We start from the raw sequence: 19,859 nt of genomic DNA, 5'->3' as shown, positions 1-19,859 counted from the left end.
TGCAGCTCTGTGTCACAATCTGAGGCCTTGCATCTCGATGGCGGATTACCTAAGCATGAAAGCAGAATGTCTTGTCCCGCATTTGGGGGAGCGGAGGGGGAATCTGGCTGTCTCAGTTAAACCATAGCTGTGAGTGATTATTGGAGGAGTTGTGTGTGTCCTAAAGTAACCCAATGAATCCAATGATACAAAGTGATATAGCCAAAATTCCTTAACAAGCATGCGGAATAGGGATCTGACGAAAATCAAGCTTCGACAGATGGGATGAAGCTGGAATGATGATCATAGTGGGGTAGGGGTTTAGGTGGCGATAAGGTTATCAAGACGACACCCCAGAAGCAAGGCATCCAATCTGATGTTAGGGACTATCCGGTTTGTGTCAGCCTTGCAGCGGGGCCCGCATGAAGCAAGCAATTGCAGAGGTTTTGCCGGCCGTAAAACGGCGAGGCAAAACACTGAGTCAACCCCCCCCCCCGCCCGATAGCCCGATAGTCCGATAGGCTCCCACCCACATTTTGGTGTTTGAATGCAGACCTCGAGGACACTTGCCATTATCCGGTCTGCTCGGCTCCAACGAGTGCTCAGCCCGGCATTGGCAACTCTTCCTACTGCAACTTGCAGGTCAGGCACTGTCAGTCGACGTCAATTCGCAGCTTCGACACCCACAGGTTGCTCTCAAACTCCGAACCAGAACCCCGCCATCACAGTCACCATGGCTCCCAAGGCCCAGAAGTTCGAGATCAAGTGTGTTCCCAACTAGATCATGGATCAATACGACGATCCCAGCTAACGAGACCATTTTAGGACCCCTAAGGGAACCAGAGATTGTACGGCGCCGGCCAAATCTTTCAATTACCTCTATTTCGAACTCACCTAATGCAACCTCCACTCAGGGTCCGGTGAGGACATGGTCCTCAGGGAGAAGATCTTCAAGACTATCACCGACGTTTTCAGTATGTGGTCTGACAGTTGGGCATGGGAGGAGAGAAGCTGACGGTCTTAAAAGAACGCCACGGCGGCGTCACTATTGACACTCCTGTCTTTGAGCTGAAGGGTACGTGTTACTTCAGGATCCCATTCCAAACGTTAAAGAGCATATTCGTTAACGAAACGTAGAGATTCTTCAGGGTATGCTGGCAATCAAACTTCTTTGCGTCCTCCAACGGCACCACTGACGGCCACTTCTAGGCAAATATGGCGAGGACAGCAAGCTCATTGTGGGTGCCCTTCAACCCGACTCTGCGACATGAAATACCGGATATAGATTGACCACGATCATGAATACAGTACGACCTGGCCGATCAGGGCGGCGAGCTGTGCAGTCTGCGATATGACCTCACGGTTCCCTTCGGTATGCTACATGAGCGCTACCCCTGAATGCACGATACTAAAACAGCTTTTCAGCTCGGTATCTTGCCATGAACAAGGATATCTCCCAGATCAAGCGGTACCACATCGCTAAGGTGTACCGTCGCGATCAACCGGCCGTGAAAAAGGGTCGGATGAGAGAGTTCGTAAGCATACTCCTTTTCCGGGGAGCACGAGGAAATTGATGACAAATGCTAACGAAGCACAGTACCAATGCGAGTAAGGCACCACGCGTTTTTTTTAACAAAAAATGAAGATATGTTGACCTTAAATACAATTTTCTAGCTTTGATATTGCTGTAAGATTTTGGTCCACAAGTTAGCTCCGACTTTACGAACTGACCGTTTGTTTAGGGCGTCTATGACCCAATGATTCCAGATGCTGAGATTGTAAGTTTTGCCACGATAACACAAGCTTCGAATCCCTCGATAATTCTGTTTCGTGCGGCGCCATTTTGATTAGCCGCTAACAAATTGACAGATCAGGATCGCCAACGAAGTGTTCGATGCCCTTGGTTTCAAGGGGAAGTACACTATCAAGCTCAACTCACGCAAGATTCTCGACGGACTCTTCCAGGTCTGCGGTGTGCCCGACAACCTCATCCGGCCGATCTCGTCCGCTGTTGACAAGCTGGACAAGATGCCATGGGAGGACGTCAGGAAAGAGATGGTCGATGAGAAGGGTCTGGCTCCGGAAGTCGCTGACAGGATTGGCCAGTATGTTGTGCTGAAGGGGCAACGGGATCTCCTGGAGAAGCTGAAGCAGGACCCCGAGCTTTCGGCAAACCCGTCGATGCAGCAAGGCTTTGCAGACCTGGAGCTGCTTTTCACCTACCTTGAGGCTTTCGACGCCCTGCACACTGTATCCTTTGATCTCTCCCTTGCAAGAGGTTTGGACTACTACACGGGTGTCATTTATGAGGTTGTAACCGAGGGCTCTGCGCCTAGCGTTGCGGCTACGAAAGAGAACAAGGAGAAGGTGGCCAAGAAGAAGGGCGGCAAGTCGGGCGACCCTGATGAGGACCGCTCTGATGACCCGACCGTTGGCATCGGTGAGTTTTTTTCTGCTTAGGATTTAGATATATCATTAACATATAGCAGGCTCTATTGCGGCTGGTGGCAGGTACGACAACCTCGTCGGCATGTTTTCTGGAAAGACCCAGGTTCCCTGCGTTGGCATCAGCTTTGGCGTCGACCGTATCTTCTCCATTATTAAGGCCTCCCAGACCAAGAAGAGCAGGAAGAACGAGGTCGATGTGTTCGTCATGGCGTTTGGTGGCGGCAAGGACTTCACTGGTCTCCTGAAGGAGAGGAGTCAGATCTGTGCCCGGCTCTGGGATGCTGGCATTAAGGTTAGTAAGCCTCGCATTCGGGGCGTGTATCACGAAGCTAACATCTAGCTAGGCTGAGTTCCTTTACAAGGTGAAGCCCAAGCTACAGGCACAGTTCAAGGCAGCCGAGGATGGTGGTGTGCCGTTTGCTTTGATCTTGGGTGAGGTAAGGACCCCCCCCTAATCATTTCGAATCTGTCACAGCAGCGTATTAACATTACATTTTCAGGATGAACTTGCCCAGGGTAAGGTCAAGATTAAGGAGATGGGTCTTCCTGCCGGTCACCCACTGAAGGAGGGCGAGCTCATTAGCCTTGACAACCTCGTCGAGGAGGTCAAGCTCCGGATCACGAGGAAACAGCAGGCCGACCAGCTTGCAGAGCAGGCTGACCAGCTCAAGCTTGTCGACGGTGTTGAGAAGGACAATAACGAAGCCCAAGCTTCTGCATAAACGGCTTGGAACCATTACCAGTGGTCGTTTGCCTGCCTTACCAACGTCTCAACGATGTCATCACGATGATGGTCCCCCGCACCTTACGTTGATGAAGAGGATGAATATGTTGAATGGACAAAAATGGCAAATGGCTACCCCGCTCACATAGACTATACCTTTCTGCTTTCATAGCTCTGACGTCTCGACACCCCACCTCGAGAAGTAGGTAATCTGTTTCAGAGTGTTGAAACGTGCATATAGAGACAACGTCGTCCAAAAAGATAGAGTTGCAATATCTACCCAACCTACAGGATACCCTACCTACTTTCCAACCTTGAACATTGACCAAAGGCGTCCTTAATGATGTCACGGGACCTTTCTGCATTCTCATCGAGATCTCTCTGAACCCCTCACCATCCGTCTGCGCAGGCACTGGCGCCGTGCGGGCTTGGCAGCGGTCAATGCGGTGTAGGCGATGCCAGAGCGCGCAGCGACGATGGTAAGCAAAGCGGGAAAGAGGCTTGACAAACCGCATAAAGTTGAAAGGTTTTCTGCTAGCAGCATTGACAATCCCTTCTACGGTTGGCGACCGGGACATATGACAAGGCCTTTGTTGAAAAAAAAAAAAAAGCTTCTTCCCGTCTCTTTTGCATTCGCGATGTTGCAGTTGATGCCGGCGGTCAGTCAGTCGTGTTAGTCGTTGACTTGCCCGCGTGCCCGCCATTCTTAGCTTGGCAAGCTACCTAGGATTCTTGCTCAGTATGGAGCGGTTGATGTTGATAACACTGTCATGGGTTGATCTTGATATACTGTATCTTTGCGGGATTCCCTGGTCTGGTGTATAGACTCAATACTTATCACCAAATTGCCATGATGCTCCCCGCCATTTTCGATATGCTGCGCGGGAGATCTGCTGAAGATGATAGCGCAATGATGTGGCTGTCAATGACGACCATTGGCTCCAGGCTATTAGCGATATCGTTTGCATCGAAGGGCTTTCGAAATTTCCCAGAAGCATCGCACAGACTGATAGCAGCAGGAGATCACAAAGCCAAGTCTCTACGGCGTCGACGGCGTCGAGGCGGCGTTGAAGCACAAGAGGTCTGTGTGGTGCCATTGTATTTGGCCCATCACCGACGATGCCAACGCCAACGATGGCGGAGAAGAGCCTGGCGGAGGGCCAGACCTTGGATGCTTCTGTTGGTGGAGCACAAAGTTGATGTGAAGGGACCTAGGCCACCAGCCGACTCCCTTCGGTGGGGCTTGTGAGCTTGAGGTGATTCCCCTGCGTTTTCGGCGCTTTTCCCTGAGGGTCGTAGCGCACTGCTCCTGGCCGGCCAGGGACGCAGGGGTGTACAAACGTGCCTTGCTGCTTCGAGTTTAGTCCGAGTCATGCAGTGGATTAGCGGTCGTGCTGTGGGGGCGTGGGTTGCAAAGTGAACCGTGCATGAGGGTCGATGACCGTGACCCGGCTCCTGGGTCTTGGAAGTGGGGACGAGAACGAGCGAGTGAGGGCTCGAGAGGTCCTATCCTGGGGCAGGGGAGAGTTGGGGCCGACGCGACCCGGGAAGGGACCTGCAGGAGCATGGGGGAGAACGAACAGGAACAGGAGCAGACACAGGAACACAGAAGCGTGGTTGCATCAGGATCAGGCCAGGGGTTGCACAAGCTCTTGCGTCAGTCCTTCTCATCGACGGGGGCATCGCTGGCACAGTGGGTGTCATTTTCGGCAGTGAGATCGTAACGTGGGCAGTCAGATGTGGAGGATGAGAATGAGAGAAAAAAACGTTGAAAAAAAAAAAAAGACTGTCCGATGTCACCCGGGAATTCGACCCTCTTCGATGGGAATTGTCTCTCAGTGTCGCTGTCCCAATCAACGATCAATCAATTTTTTTTTCGCGACAGGGTCTCAGAGGCAAGGCCCAGGGGTCCCGGGGGAGAGAAGCCGGGGCCGGGAGGAGAAGAGTGACGACGGGAGTGACAGGGCCAGGTTTTGACCAACAAGGTGACGACGCGGCGAAAAAAAAAACAGTGAGCAATGGCGTCCTGGCGTCATGCAGCTAAAAAACGATGGGAAAAAGAACGGGCTGGGGTCAGGCATGGGATGTTGGGCGAGCCCTGCACAACGGTGAACTGTGAATGGTTAATTCATCGCTGGGCTGCTGCTCCTGCTGCTGCTCCTGCTGCTGCTCCTGCTGCTGCTCCTGCTGCTGCGAATGCGAGACTTGCACCTCTATCAACTTGCTGCCGGTGCCGGTGTTGCGTGCTGTGTGTCTCTCTGCGTGTTCTGCCTTCTGCGTTCTGCGTGTGCGCGCGTTGTTGCCGTGCTGCTACTACGGAGTAAGATCGAAGCCCAGGCCCAGGTCCAAGCGTCGGAGACGTCCCCGTCAGTTGGACTTGGAATCGAGTTTGCTTTTTGCATCCCACCACCCTCATCGCCCTGACTTTCTCTTCCAACTTTCTGGCTCGCGGTGGGAATCTGTCTCCGTAGCCGTTGTTGACGCCGTGCTTGGCTGCCTTATCCCATCTTCCACACTCTCTTCTGAAACTCACTACACTTTAATCCATACATTTTACACTCTCTTGTGATCACTCTACACACACTCTCGCTCACATCGTCCATCTCCACTCTTTTCGGCGTCGGCTCGGCGTGTTGCCCTGACTCTCCTTTGTCTGTGGTTGCAAACGACAGCAGCAATAACACCAACTCAGCAGAGCATTCCGCAGCAACAACGGCTCACCACAGCGTCTGGCGTCAACACTGCCCTGCCTTGCCCTGCTTCCTTGCTTTTGCCTAAGTCTGCTGCACCTGCAAGGCAACAGACAGGTTGACTACGTGCTTGACTACTGCGTCCCTGAGACCACTCGTGGACTGGGCTGCATATCAGATTCCGGGCTCTCGCCACTCTTACAGCAGCTCAGTCAGTCAGTCAGTCAGTTGCCAACAGCTTGGAACCTGGAAGACCAGCATCCCCTCGCGTATCTGTCCTCTGACCCTCTCTCCCCACAGAGAGCAAGTCCGTTTCCTCTCGAGGGTATCGGCGTAATCGCACAGCATCACCCGTCAAAGACTCAAAATACCCGTCTGCCGTCCATTCTGGCCGGGTTTCCATCTAGCCTGGCCTGCTTTCCGGCCCGTGTCTCGCCCGCAAACTCCCCGCGCTCATCCGACACGCTTCCCGATCACTGCTTGCTGTCACCCTGTCGCCGCAAGCTTGCACGTCTGATATTCCCGGATCAACCTAGGGTGAGATCCACGGAGACACTACGTTCTGCACACGCTCTGCACGAGTCTCCCGTGAGTCGGAAGACACGCTGCAGACCCGGTACCAGCCGTGCAACGCATCCAATATCCCAACGCTCGAACGAGGTCGCTGGCAATAGAGCCGCAATCTCAAACATTCGTCCCAGTCCCGGCGATCACGATCATCCGGTGCCCGTTCACCTTTTGCCATTTTTATCCCCGTCTCCATCCGTTGCCAGCTGCTGTGCGGAGTCGTGACTGTGCAAAAAGCCCCATCAAACCGTCCGATCGTGGATTCGTGGGACCCGGTGTTCTGGCACTTTTTTTAAAAAAAAAATAAAAAAAAGAGACCATCCCCAGTCGCCAACGCGCGCTCCCGGAAGCCGGAAGCACGAACGAACAGGGGAAATTGAGAATTGAGGTTCCGGCGATCCCAAAGGTGTGGTTGCTGGATCGGGTTCATTTCGGATCACGGCCATTGGTGTCGTCGTTGCTTTAGCGAATTGCTTGTGTTGCCGTTTTGGGGAGTGCCCCCTTTTCGAGAAGCACCAGGGCTCGCCAGTGCACATCAGGCTCATTTGCCCACCGACAGGGCTGATGCTTGCTCCAGCTGCTCCGTAACGATAATCCACACACATCCACATCGCTCTTGGGTGACCTGTCCGTCGTGCCCTGTGGCTGTGGCTCGTTTCATCGGCGATTCGCCATCTCATCCCATCCCAAAGCTCTGGGTCTTCTCAACTTCCGGAACTTCCCTGAGCTCTCAAGGTCCTCCTCTTCATCCGATCCCGTCCCCCCGACAACGAAATCTCAGCAACCAGAGACTGCGTTGGTCGACCGATCGAGCCTTAGAGCGACGACGACAGCAGCAGCAGTCGGCAGTCATCCAAGATGGCCGGGCTCATCCCCTTGATGCTCGCCTCGAGCACGCGCAACAACTACATCGGCTCCTCGCAGTCGTGCCATTCGCGCCGCTCATCCAGCGCTAGCAGCCTCGGATCGCCCGGCTTGCCGCCAACATCACCAACTTTCAGCCAGTACCCGCGACAGAGATTGTCGAAGCGCATCTCACTCCCGCCGCCCCCTCTGACCGATGCAGTCCCAACAATCCCAGTGACGGTGACGGAATGGAAGCAGACCATCGCCCAGGTGAAGCGCCAGTACTTCAGCAAGCGCTACCGTGCCTGCTCGGCTCGCTGCCTCGAGGTGCTCGAGGGCGTTAAGGATATGCCCGATGTCGAGCCCGTCTACCTGATCTATCTGCACTTCTATGCCGCGACATCCATGGAGATCTGCGCTCGCGCTCTACCCTCGACCTCGGCTCTGCGGACGACTCTTCTGCAGCAAGCTCGTACACACTTCGACCGCGCCTCCTCGCTCATCAGCTCGGCCGAAGAGTCCATCATTAGGAAAGCCCGTTCTGGCTCGGCCATGTCATCTCGGGCCTCGTCCAGCTGCCACTCACCGTCCAGTTCGGTCAGCTCATCGCGCGCATGGACCCCGGATACACAGGTTTCGTCGCCGACTGAGTCGATCTGTTCGTGCGACGAGAAGAACTCGTCTAGGAAACGCTCCAAGAAGGTGTCGTTCTCGCTGCCTCGCCAGCAACAACAGCAGCAGCAGAATATCCAGGAGCCAGAGCCCGAGTCCGAAACATCCTACCCCGTCACTCCCGAGCCCATGGTCCGACCGGACTCCCCCACTCTCGGCTTCGACGACAGCTACTTCCAGGCTGGCGCTGCGCGTCAAAAACTTCCCGAGATCCCGCTCTCGCCGAAGAAGTTTCACGAGGTTGAGCTCCCGCTGCAACAGCCACAGCAGCAGTCCCCTCACCAACAATTACAATCCTATACCTCACAATTCACAATTACTCCCATTCCTGAGGAAGACGAGCCCGAAGAAGAGCATAACCACCACCATCACCATCACCAACAACAACAACAACAACAACAACAACAGCAGCATCATCGTAATCAACAACATTACGACCACGAAGAAGACGAAGATGACGACTACTCCCCTCCCCCCTCCCCAACCGTCGCCCGCTCCGTCGACCGTGCCTGCGAGCACCTCGCCTCGTTGCGCTCCCAGCTCGTCCGCCACGCCGCCTCCCTCGATGAACTCCTCTCCTACTCCGTCCAGCGCATGTCCATGATGGGCTCTTCGCCTTCTCCGGCCCCAGCATCCCCTACCATCCCCGAGTTCCGGCCCCCTGTTAATATCGCGGGTTCGTCAACGACATCATCGGGGCCGGTACGGCTGCCGTCGATGCATCGTCGGGCGCAAAGTAGCACGGCAATGGCGACGATGATGCATCAGGGGCATAACCCACTGAGTCGGGAAGGTGCCAGGTCGGCGGATTTGCAGGCGAGAATTGAGAAATTGAGGAGGTGTGGTTGGCAAAGGAAGAGGTTTGATGCATCGCGGTATGAGGAGTTGTGTGAGGCTGTTATGGCGGAGCTGTCTTGAGGGGAAAGGGGGGTTTTCCCTTCTGCATCCAACTCATCAGTTCCGTAATCAGAGATGGGCTGGTAGCGAATGGTTACGAATTACGACTTTCTATTGAATTATCTGGGGCGGCAGTGGTGTGTTGTGTACGAAAATCGGTTTCTGACTTCTTGTTCTCGACATGAAGGCGGTGGTGTTCAATTGGTTCTTTTTCGAGTTTCTAGTTTTTGCTTCGCCCCTTTAAAACTAGGGGAACAACGTCGAGATGCAAGGAGGCTTTGTCACTTGGGTGTACGGGTGTCCCAAATTTTCTGTTTGAAGTCATATGTTGGGTTTTAAAGGGCGTATGGGTTTTACGGGTGAACATACTTGACGTGTATATATTCGGTTCTATCGGGTCGGACGGTCTTTGATTTGTTTCACTCACCAAGCATCACAATGGATGCAGACAAGTATAGTACTAAGAAGCAAGGAAGTGTATATTGACGGATGGATTGATGGGACGGAAGCCTAACATAGAATAGGTTCTCCTGTATAAGCACCCTATATGGTGTGTATAGTGTACATACCAAGTAGATCAGACAGACAGAAGACAATTCGATCATGTTCGATTGTCAACGCGATTCCAATCTTGCGCTTCTGATCCTTTTGGCATCGCCAGTGTGGAAATCAAGCTCCTGTGTGGCCAGCCTCTTAGTCATTCCTTACTCACTCAGCTCAACCGTCTAGATTATCCCCAGGCAGACTACTCCGATGGTAGTGTTTACTTCTCCTCCTGCTACTACTTAGCAAATATATTCGCTCGGCTGACTATTATCTCTCAAGGCTTAAACTAAGTTTCTTAATAGTAGTAACGGACTTTACTCCTTAACTTTCACACCTGACTGGCTTTGTCCTCACTTTTAGAATCGGCTGTTTCCATCGAAATTGAACCAACTACCGACTTTGTTCTTTTAACTTCTAGACTCGAATTCGAAGGGGGGTGTCCTTCTAGTAATTTAGAGAACAACAGTGCTAACAACTCATAGTCTGGTACACCATGTCAATGTATACTAATCGAGATTACTAACTGAGTGAATGTTGGCTAGAGTCATGATAGTTTTTGCAGGAGTAGCGACGGTAGGAGGAGCAGTAGTCCGTCACTAGCGCGTCCCAAAGCAGATTCAAATTTCCGAAGACATCGAGCAAATAATGCTTTTTCGCTTTCGTTTAAAAAAGAAGGCACTTGGAAAGTAGACAAGCGACTGGTCAACCTGGATTGAGATCCGACTGTGTAACACAGCAAGACACTGGATGCGTGGAGGACAGTCAAGAAGTGTGACGGCACATGCGCAGACTTTTTCAACGTTGACAGATAGGTATAGATGGAGAAGTAAAGTAAATATGGTTATACGCCAGAGCAGAAGATGCATTGCTACTGTGAAATGATCTTCCGAACCAGTTGGTTCGCTCTTGCCATCGTTAAGCCCTTCTTTGATCTCCCTGCTCCATAGATTAAAACCACGGCGACGACCTCATTCATACGGAGCATTGCATGCTGCATAGGAACCGCTTTCTGAAAGACCCAGAAACAACATCTGTACTCCCATCGGGAGGCCCATCAATTGTGCAAGATTCCTATTCTGGTAGCACGCAGTGACTCCGCAGCTACCCTTTCCGATGGTATCATCATCAGAGACTTCGAATCACGACCAACAAACCAAAAGACACCAAGACAAAAACCAAGATGACACCTATCCATCCCCACTTAACACAGACCATGTTGACAGAGGTAACCCTCCCCCCTCCCCACTTACTCACACTTCCCCCCCCCCCCCCCGGGGGGGGGCTGGCACCAGGCCCCTTAGTGAATCCTTCGGGCCTGAGCTGCCTCTGCTGCAGCAGCCGCAGCTTGCGCCTGCGCAGCCGCCTCCTCCGTCTTCCGCTGCGTCTCTTCCTGCTGCTTCATCTCGCGCACCTTTGCCAGGACAACCTCGCGGAAAATGGCGCTCTTAATGGCACGAGACAGCTGGCGTCTGCCCTCAGGCTGGCCATCGGCGCCGACAGCACCAGTGGGGTTCAGACGCGACTGGTCGGCTGCCAGGGTCGCGTCCTGCGGGATGTCTGAGTTCTCCGGGTCGGCCTCCTGCGCCTTGAGCGCCTCGATGCGGTTCGCCAGCTTGACCATCTCGATGCCGCGGCGCAAGCGGGCACGCGCAAGGTAGGCGCGGATCTCGGGCAGCAGGTTATGGTCGCTGGCCGACTTGCCGGTCAGCCAGGGGTGTCGGAGGGCTTGCTGTTAGGGGTTAGTCATAACTCCGCAAGAAGCTGGTATTGCAGAGGCACTCACTTCGCTGGTCCAGCGATCCTCCGGCCTGGGGCGAAGAAGCTTAAGGATGAAGTCCTTGGCATCGTCGCTAACGTCACGCCAATACCGCTCATGGAAGACAACATTGCAGGCGTTGCACTCATCGATGAGGTCCTGCAAGTTCTCAGAACGGAACGGAGAGTAGCCGCAAAGCAGGACATAGGTAATGATACCCATCGACCACATGTCAACGGGCTTGCCATGGGCCTGGCGCATCATAACCTCGGGAGCAGCATAGCCGAGCGAGCCTGCCATGGTCGTGAGCAGCTCATCCTTGTGGCCGAGCATCTTTGCGATGCCAAAGTCGGCCAGCACGAGATCTGAGTCGGCATCCCTAGTCAGGTAAAGAAGGTTCTCGGGCTTGAGATCTTCACAAGAGTCAGTATACACATGTTGGAGCGGGACGGGCCTGATCAACGCCCAGTATAATCATACCACGATGCACGACATTATGCTTGTGCAGGTAGTCGACGGCCTCAAGGATCTGCTTGATGGTTTGAGAAGCGTCTTTCTCAGTGAACTTGCCCCGCTCGCATATACGGTCAAACAGCTCTCCACCGGTAGCAAGTTGAGTGACAATGTAATATTTGTCCTAGACGAGATAATGGTGTTTCCGGTCAGCTTTCGGCTGGGCCAGACTTAGAAAGACCGAGTGACCAGCAGCAACATACCCTTGACTCGAACCAGTCAACAAACTTGACAATATGGGGATGGTTCAGGGTCTGCAGCAGATGCAGCTCGTCGAGCACCATTTGCTCGTTGCCGCGAACATTGCGCTTCAGGATGATCTTCACGGCGACACGGCCGTAGGGGGAATCGGCTTCCCGGACCATGCCATAGGTACCGGCACCCAAGGTGCGGCCAAACTTGTACTTTGACCTGCATCGATGTGTGTCAGTCTTACCCTGCGCCACCGAGGGGAATCACTCGCACTCGTGCGAGGGACTAGACGGTGTGCAACGAACTTCTTGTCATAGCTCTCCGGTTGCCCATGCAGACGATTGAGCATGCTCTGGACTAAACGGAATCGCATATCAGCTTCGGGTCTCCGCGCAGCAAGCGCAACATAAAGCTGGCAGGAGGGAGGACGGTCGGCTAGAGCGGTCCAGATCCCAGATGGGTTTGGGCTGGGGCGGGCAGGCCGTTGAAGGAAAAAGACAACAGACCAAAGTTCAAGATCGCGTGCCGGAACGAGGGCGACTTACAACTCATGGTGCCGAGGCTTTGGGAGCTGACGGAACCACCGTGGCAGGTAGCAGCTTCAAAAGCAACGGCAGATGCAAGCAGAACAGGCTGCGAGCCTCAAGTAAGATGCGGATGCGCAGATGTAAGATGGAGCCGGGACAGCGAAGGAAGAGGGCGTGGGCGTGGGCAAGGGCGTTGCCGACAGGTGGCTTGGATTTCTTGGAAGGTCTTCCAATCGCTGGTAACTGGTCGCTGACGATTCCTTCGGCCAATGTACACGACTGTAGGGAGATGGTAGGCTATGGAGGCTATGGCACAGCCGGATATAGTTCCGCAGTCTCGGGTGTGGTCAGGTTGGGCTGGCTGCGGTCGCGTGGAGGAACGGGAAAACTAAGACAGATCAGTGACAGCGAGCAGGAAGTCGAGGAAAAGGAGAGCGGGGCAGTGCCGGTGCTGCTGGGTACAGAGCTGACAAGCAGGACGGGGAGGCTTGAGAGCTGGCAGGTCCCTTGGGTAGAACTCTGCCTAACACAGAGTACCTAAGATATGCGTGGTAGTTGGAGATTCAGGCAGACTCGTGCTGCTGCATGTGGGCCCGTGAGTTAGTAAGTGATTGAATGAGTGGATGGATGGGCTTCGTGGGCTGAGTAAGGAATGCGCTGCGAGAGGCAGAGCGCAGACGGAGATGCAAGAGACTGGGCCTGGGCTGAGTGGTCTTCAGGGGGCAGGGACCTGAAAGAGGGGTGTTTGGCAGGCCAAGCCTTGGAGCCATTGGGCTGATGAGGGGGTGCGGAGACGAGGGGCAAGCAGATCACCATCGTCACAGACCTCAGGCGGGTAGGTTCCCTTGAGCGCTTTCACAAGGGTAGGTGCTGGAGCTGTTTTACGTTGTTGTGGTAGATTTGCGAATCTGCGAAATTCTGTTGAATCTTTGACTTTCAGGACAGTGTCACAAACCCCGTGCGTACATAGTCAGTACCTATTTAGTTGCTTGCTCAGAGTCTCGGGGTCAAAGTCAAAAAATAGAGTTTACTGGCAAAGTCTTGCGCCTAATGATCTGGTGGGCGAAACTGTCACCCAATGGAGCCCATTTTCTTACCCCACTCTTTCTCGCCCTTTGGCGGCCCTCATTAACAACTCCTGGCTTGGGCTGAGGCTGAGCTGCCGTGGGTGAGATGAGTTGCGTTACACGCCTCCATCCCATTTCATTCGGCATCTGTCCACTTTTCGCCAAGCAGCTGCAGTGTACAATGAATTGACTTGCAAATGATGAGTCTTATTGCTTTGGATTCAGGCATGCTCAAAGGTGTTTGCTGGTTATCTGGATGTTGGCAGCCGACAGCTACCTGGCTGCGGCACTTTGCCGCCACACTTTGCACAAACGGACGGGTCAACAACCAACAGCTTCTTTGTCACATCAGGGGTAACTGATGTTTGATAGCTCAGCGTAATCTGTTGGTGATGGCCTCTTGGTGCTTACAGAAGGTGATTTGAGTCACATTGTAAGCAAATGATTCAGTGTGATGTGTGCTTGGCTTGGTCAGGCATTCAGAGCACTTTAAAAAAGCACATAGCCTACCGAGTCTTGTACAAGCCGGCACTGGATCCTGCTCCTTGTCATGACGCAGTGCTAGCTTTGTGGCAATACAGTCACCGAGTTTCGTAGATACCTGCTCTACTGTGGTAGAGCGTTTCGTAGCTAATGATATTGGATGTCTGTACGCGGACCTCATAATAAGAGCAGCTGATTTCTGATGTGTTAAGCAAGCAGCCCTATATACAAAGTCAAGCAGCTATGTCAATTACTGCCCTTGTAAATCACGCCCAGGGGCTTAGCATACCATAAACTTGAGGTAATACAGTTATCCAAAACTGAACCCAGATCTCGCTGCCAACCATCCGTCAGTTGACAGTCGCCAATCCCCGGGATAGCCGTTCAGCCAGACGGGGGTGCCCGGAGCCGGTATGCGTGAATGACCCGGCTGGTACATGTCATTATGGCCCCTCCTGCTGTCAGTTCCCCCGTGTTTTGAGCACTTGCTGGCAGGCGGTAGGTGGAGCCTTGCATCCCGCGTGCTGTCGGTTCCTTTCCCAGTATGCCTCCCCGCTTCTGCCCCAGTGTTCCATGTTAATCCCGTGATTCCATGCTTGTCATCCTTACCACCGGCTCATTCCTACGGACTGGCGTCAGCCTGCTCTTGAAATCAGCCTTCAACTTCAACCACTCCGAACATCCTTGACCTTCTTTTGCACGTTTGATGTCATTCTCCCATACTTACCTAAACGCAGCAAGCAATACTGTGTAGGCAACTAGGTGGCGGCTTGGTATTCTGCTCCACGCAAGCTCCCACTTAGCTCCCTGACTCTTCTGACCTACCGTTGTCCCTTACCTTGCCTCACCTACACTGCCAAGTTTTCTGTGAACAGGAACCTTCAATCGACTGTCAGCCTTACAAGAACCTACATAGGCAGATTGACATCAAGATACAATGGCCGGCCAATTCGCTGCAAAGCGGCTTGGAAAGGAGCTGCAGAAGGTTGGAACATATCACCGTTTCGGCTTAGTTCAGTGGACTGTGAACGGTGTTGACTGATCGTACGTACTGGGTACAGATCCGCAACTCCTTGCCGCCCGGTATCGAACTGGTTTCGGCGGATAACTTTGAGGAATGGCTCCTCGATATCCGAGTTCTGGATGACAACCCGCTGTATGCGAATCAGACATACCGCCTTAGGTTCCGTTTCGGCTCGACCTACCCCATCGGTATGTCCTGGCTTTTACTTGTATCTTGCTGTTCAGCGTTCTCTCCCCGACCAAATCTCACCTGAACCTGAACTGAGCGCCTATGTTACACACAACTGACCTCTGGTTGCTAGAACCGCCCGAGGTAGTGTTCGTCAAGTCAGCTGACCGTCCGATTCCCATCCATCCACACATCTATTCGAATGGTATTATCTGTCTTGATCTGCTGGGCCACCAAGGCTGGAGCCCTGTACAGAATGTCGAAAGCGTCTGCATGAGCCTGCAGAGTATGTTGACTGGCAACACAAAAAACGAGCGTCCCCCCGGAGACGAGGAGTTCGTGGCAAAGAACCGGCTCCGTCCGAAGGACATCGAATTCTATTATCACGATAACAATGTGTAATCAATAGGACTAGGATGCTTGGTGCTATCAAGAACGGGGGATTGGCGTTAGGTTTTGGTGGGGTACTGGGCGTTGGTTTTGCTATCGGGTTTCTGGGCGTAGACTTTTGATCTGGCGTGGGATAGCATTGCGGGGTGCGGTTGGCTTCATCTTAATCACAGCGGAAAGCATCTCCATCCGGTCGCTATGGATAATTTAGGTTGGAATTGGCATCTGGGCTGTCGATGAGTGCGCTTGTCGGCTTCTCGCATGTTGCTGGGGATGATATGCTCCAGAGCGTCATGGAAGAGCGAGATTCTGGTACACTTGTAACGAGGGGATGGAATGGTCATAATCGAGAAACTGGTAAGCACAGGAGAAACGTAACAGAAATGCTTTGATCCTTATTTAAAGTCTTTAGCGATGGCCATAGGGATGAAATCAAGCAGATTGTATTCCATGCTTTCGACTCTTAAACCAAAAGCCCTCGAGCTCGGCAGAGTTGGATGCCGAGACCCGATGCCTTTGAAGCTCGGGCCGTTTTAATGCCAAGCCTTTGATTTTGGCCCACAGCACCACGAGCCAGCAGCCGGGCAACTCCCACCTTCATTTTGCCGTGTGCAGCTCCCCGTCTTCCAACGCCAACCTGGATCCACAACCACCAAACACCGCATGGAGGCCTCGTCAGCATGGCTCCTCGTGCGGGGTTTGACGCGGAGCAGGTCAGAGACAAAGCGCGCAAAGACCTGCTCCATCTCCTGGAGGGAGTAAGTCTCGATGTCTCTGCTATGTCCCGGGAAGAGGAAGAGAGCGGGAGGATGAAGATGAGGGCGCACATGCAGCCAGTTCGCGCCCTGGGGTGCTGGTGCTAGTGTCTGGTATATCCGGTGTTACGCAGCGTGAGCGCGGGACTGCTGAACTGACAGGCAGTTTTTTTGACGCTCCCCTAGGTTCGTGGCAAGAAGAACCTCGTGATTGAGAAGGACCTGGCTGGTCCCCTTGGTGTCATCGTCAAGGCTTCAACCCTCCGCGACTACGGCGTCGACAACTTCTTCTTCCTTGAAAACAAGAACACAGGCACCAGCCAGCGGAACATCGTCTTCATCGCCCGCGGCGAATCCGTCCGCAATGCTCATGCCATAGCAGGTATGTAGGCTCACAGGATCATCACCCCTTCACCTTCCCTCGGCTCCAGAGTAAACAGCGTCGAGCTTTTCTTCTACCCGGCGTTCGTTAGTCAGTTGAGCCGGATATTGGACTCAGCACGAACCCTATCGCCTCCCTTAACGTCCCGGGACTTGTAGGGATGCCATCATGCCGTGCTAACATCTTCTTCCAGCCCAGATAAAGCGCATCCAGCGCGAGAGCCAGACCTCTCACGATTTCCACATCTTTTGGGTTCCCCGTCGAACCCTGTTTTCTGACAAGGTCTTGGAGGAGGCCGGTGTCTTGGGTGATGCCAATATCTCCGAGCTTCCCTTGTATTTCTTCCCTTTGGAGAGAGATGTCTTATCTCTGGAGCTGAACGACTCCTTTCGGGACCTCTATCTTGCCAAGGACCCGACTCCTGTCTTTCTGCTCTCCCGTGCTCTGATGGGCATCCAGAAGAAGCATGGCTTATTCCCACGTATCATCGGCAAAGGCGAGAATGCCAAGCGAGTTGCCGATCTTCTCTCGCGCATGCGGCAGGAGCTCCTCGCCGGCGAGGAGGCTGGGGAGTCGGATAGAGCGGGATTGAGTCCCAGCACCACTATTGAGAGCGTCATCATAATCGACAGAGAAGTTGATTTTGTGACGCCTCTTCTGACACAGCTGACCTATGAGGGCCTAATAGATGAGTATTTTGGGATCCAAAATAACCAGACCGATGTTGATGCCGTCATTGTCGGGGCTCCCGCACAATCAGCGGCGAGCACATCGACCGCCGTGCCCACGAATAGCTCGCAGTCTCGCAAGCGCAAAATTCAGCTCGATGGATCTGACTCGTTGTATTCCCAGTTGCGGGATGCGAACTTCGCCATTGTTGGTAGCCTGCTCAATACCGTTGCCCGTCGTCTTAAGAGTGACTACGAAAGTAGGCACAACACCAAGACGACGGCCGAGCTCAAGGAGTTTGTGAAAAAGCTCCCTGGGTATCAGGCGGAACAGCAGAGCTTGAAAATACATTCGAATATCGCCGAAGAAATCATCAATTACACACGGACAGAGATTTTCAACAAGCTGCTTGAAGTCCAGCAGAACCTGGCTGCAGGCGCAGATCCGTCATCACAATTCGATTCCATTGAAGAGCTAGTTGCCCGCGACACTCCATTACCACAAGTGCTCAGACTCCTGTGCCTTTACTCGTGCATCTCTGGTGGTATTAAGACAAAAGAGCTGGATCACTTCCGGAGGCTTGTCCTTCAGGGATATGGCCACCAGCATCTACTCACCCTCCACAACCTGGAACGACTCCAGATGTTCCTGTCCAAATCATCCCCTCTTGCATCGATGATAACCATGAGCGGATCGTCGGGGGGGCCGGATCAGAAGACCAACTACACTTACTTGCGAAAGCAACTTCGGCTGATTGTGGATGAGGTAAACGAGCAAGACCCCAACGATATTGCATACGTCTACAGCGGTTACGCCCCACTCTCGATCCGACTCGTGCAGTGTGTCCTCCAAAAGCAATATTTGCTCTCAATCACAAAGGGTAGCGGGACGGTAATTGCGGCTGGGCCGGTCGCTGGCGGAGGGGCACAGGGCTGGAAAGGATTTGAGGAGATTGTCAAACATGCCCGCGGCCCAACGTTCGATGAGATCCAGAAAGGAGAGGACAAGGCAGTTAAGGCGCGGGCATTGCTGTCCGGCAGCAGTGGTGATAAGAAAACTGTGTTTGTCGTGTTTGTGGGTGGAATCACCTTCACGGAAATCGCGGCGCTGCGATTCATTGCGAAGCAAGAAGAGGGTGAGCCCAACACCAACAGCCTATTAACTCTTGATTCAGATTGAGTACTGACTTGGGCTATTTTCAACAGCTCGGAGGAATATCGTCATCTGCACCACGTCGATAATAAACGGCAATAGAATGATGAACGCAGCGATTGAGACTGCAACGTTCGAGAAGACCACCGTTACAACGGCGGCAGCCCAATAAGGCTATAATTGATTATCGAGTACGCCAGAATATCTTCATAGTATATCAGCTTCGACATGAGCCAAACATGCATGACGTTGTCCGACCCGGTTCGGAGATCTCGTTGGTGCGAAGAATGTCAAAAGGATGTTCATGTACCTAATGCACAGGTAGGCGCGCAGGATTGTGGATATATGTGTTGCTATGGCTTGCAGCTAGCAGCACAGGTCAATCGGGCATATCGTAAACACAATTGCTGCTATATAGTCGTGCTTTGCCTGCTGTGTGTATCACTGGATTTGCCGCGTAAGTTGTTTGGTGTTGAGGAAGATTGAACTGAAACGGCGCTTTTTGGGCAACGTAGATATGCTCTCACGTGATAGTGCCATGGCTGGGAGTGGCAGTGGGCTGTTCCAGGCCTGTGCACGGATTCTTAGTGGTCTGGGGCCCATTTTTTGGCAGTGCTGTGGAGATGGGCCTGGCACCTGCGTTGCCAATCTCAGCAGCAAGGGCGGAAGGGTTCTCGAGCTGGTCCACACGGAGTCACTGCAGCAGAGGACGAGGACGAGACCTAGAGACTATCAATTTCTCTTTCCTCAACGGCTCAAGAAGACTCATTCATTGATTGTAACTCTAACTTACACTAGACGAGGGTTGAGCTGCAGGCTGAGATCTGGTAAACAGGACGGAGCTAGGGGTGGGCGATATGTGTTTTGCAGGTATCGTTGCCTCTCTCCCCCACGAGCTCGTGTTTTTGATGCTTTTTTCTGCTTTTGTTTTGCTTTGACTTTGAGACTCTTTCCATATGAACGCCCACCTATACGGGCATTGAAAAAAATTCGGGAAATCCCGTTTGTGTCCACTGCCTACATACCATTACCGCTCTCACTACCTCTTATCGTTTTATAAACTCTTTTTGTTCAACTGCCGTTCTCTTCTCGATCCGTGTCAATTGCTTGTGCTCCCAACGATGTCATGCTGATGATGCGTGCCAGCAGCGATGCCGAGTATCCCCGACTTATTATAGTCAACACATCGCAGATTCTCGATTCTCAGCCTCTTATTCGCTCTTGAGACCTCGACTTCGTGCTCGTTGCGGTATCCGTCGCCTTCTACCGAGGTTCTAGGTCTCTTCTGTCTCATACAGCCGTTGACTACATAGTACATATCCCTTCCCTGGGCGTACCCTTAGCATGGCACAACGGCGAGAGCGGGTTCCAGTCAGCATCCATTATATCACACCACATTGACCGTCGACTAC

At 53.1% G+C, this 19,859-nt stretch overlaps 4 protein-coding genes across 4 annotated transcripts; 3 read left to right on the top strand and 1 right to left on the bottom strand.

Annotated features, from left to right (window-relative positions):
* Positions 1-712: 712 nt before the first annotated feature.
* CTHT_0057790 (histidyl-tRNA synthetase-like protein) lies at positions 713-3,149 on the top strand (the record flags this gene model as incomplete). The annotated part of the gene is made up of 14 exons (XM_006696036.1): positions 713-744; positions 805-827; positions 894-953; positions 1,007-1,054; positions 1,189-1,217; positions 1,288-1,351; positions 1,405-1,514; positions 1,577-1,587; positions 1,654-1,666; positions 1,722-1,757; positions 1,849-2,419; positions 2,469-2,719; positions 2,772-2,864; positions 2,928-3,149. The coding sequence occupies 14 exons, from the start codon at positions 713-715 to the stop codon at positions 3,147-3,149; spliced, it is 1,563 nt and encodes a 520-aa protein (XP_006696099.1).
* Positions 3,150-7,266: 4,117 nt separating this feature from the next.
* Positions 7,267-8,844, top strand: CTHT_0057780 (uncharacterized protein; the record flags this gene model as incomplete). Its single annotated transcript, XM_006696035.1, has 1 exon — positions 7,267-8,844. The coding sequence occupies one exon, from the start codon at positions 7,267-7,269 to the stop codon at positions 8,842-8,844; it is 1,578 nt and encodes a 525-aa protein (XP_006696098.1).
* A 1,822-nt stretch (positions 8,845-10,666) lies between these two features.
* CTHT_0057770 (calcium/calmodulin-dependent protein kinase-like protein) lies at positions 10,667-12,382 on the bottom strand (the record flags this gene model as incomplete). Its single annotated transcript, XM_006696034.1, has 6 exons — positions 10,667-11,098; positions 11,153-11,538; positions 11,606-11,762; positions 11,842-12,049; positions 12,136-12,187; positions 12,376-12,382. 6 exons carry the CDS (start codon positions 12,380-12,382, stop codon positions 10,667-10,669), a joined length of 1,242 nt encoding a protein of 413 aa, XP_006696097.1.
* Positions 12,383-14,844: 2,462 nt separating this feature from the next.
* On the top strand, positions 14,845-18,619 carry CTHT_0057760 (small conjugating protein ligase-like protein; the record flags this gene model as incomplete). Its single annotated transcript, XM_006696033.1, has 7 exons — positions 14,845-14,892; positions 14,969-15,119; positions 15,233-15,385; positions 16,105-16,247; positions 16,431-16,626; positions 16,820-18,430; positions 18,501-18,619. The coding sequence occupies 7 exons, from the start codon at positions 14,845-14,847 to the stop codon at positions 18,617-18,619; spliced, it is 2,421 nt and encodes an 806-aa protein (XP_006696096.1).
* Positions 18,620-19,859: the final 1,240 nt, after the last annotated feature.

The sequence above is a fragment of the Thermochaetoides thermophila genome, assembly GCF_000221225.1.
Source record: "Thermochaetoides thermophila DSM 1495 unplaced genomic scaffold scf7180000011820, whole genome shotgun sequence".
Classification (NCBI taxonomy): domain Eukaryota; kingdom Fungi; phylum Ascomycota; class Sordariomycetes; order Sordariales; family Chaetomiaceae; genus Thermochaetoides; species Thermochaetoides thermophila.
This window is presented reverse-complemented; position numbering and strand designations above follow the sequence as displayed.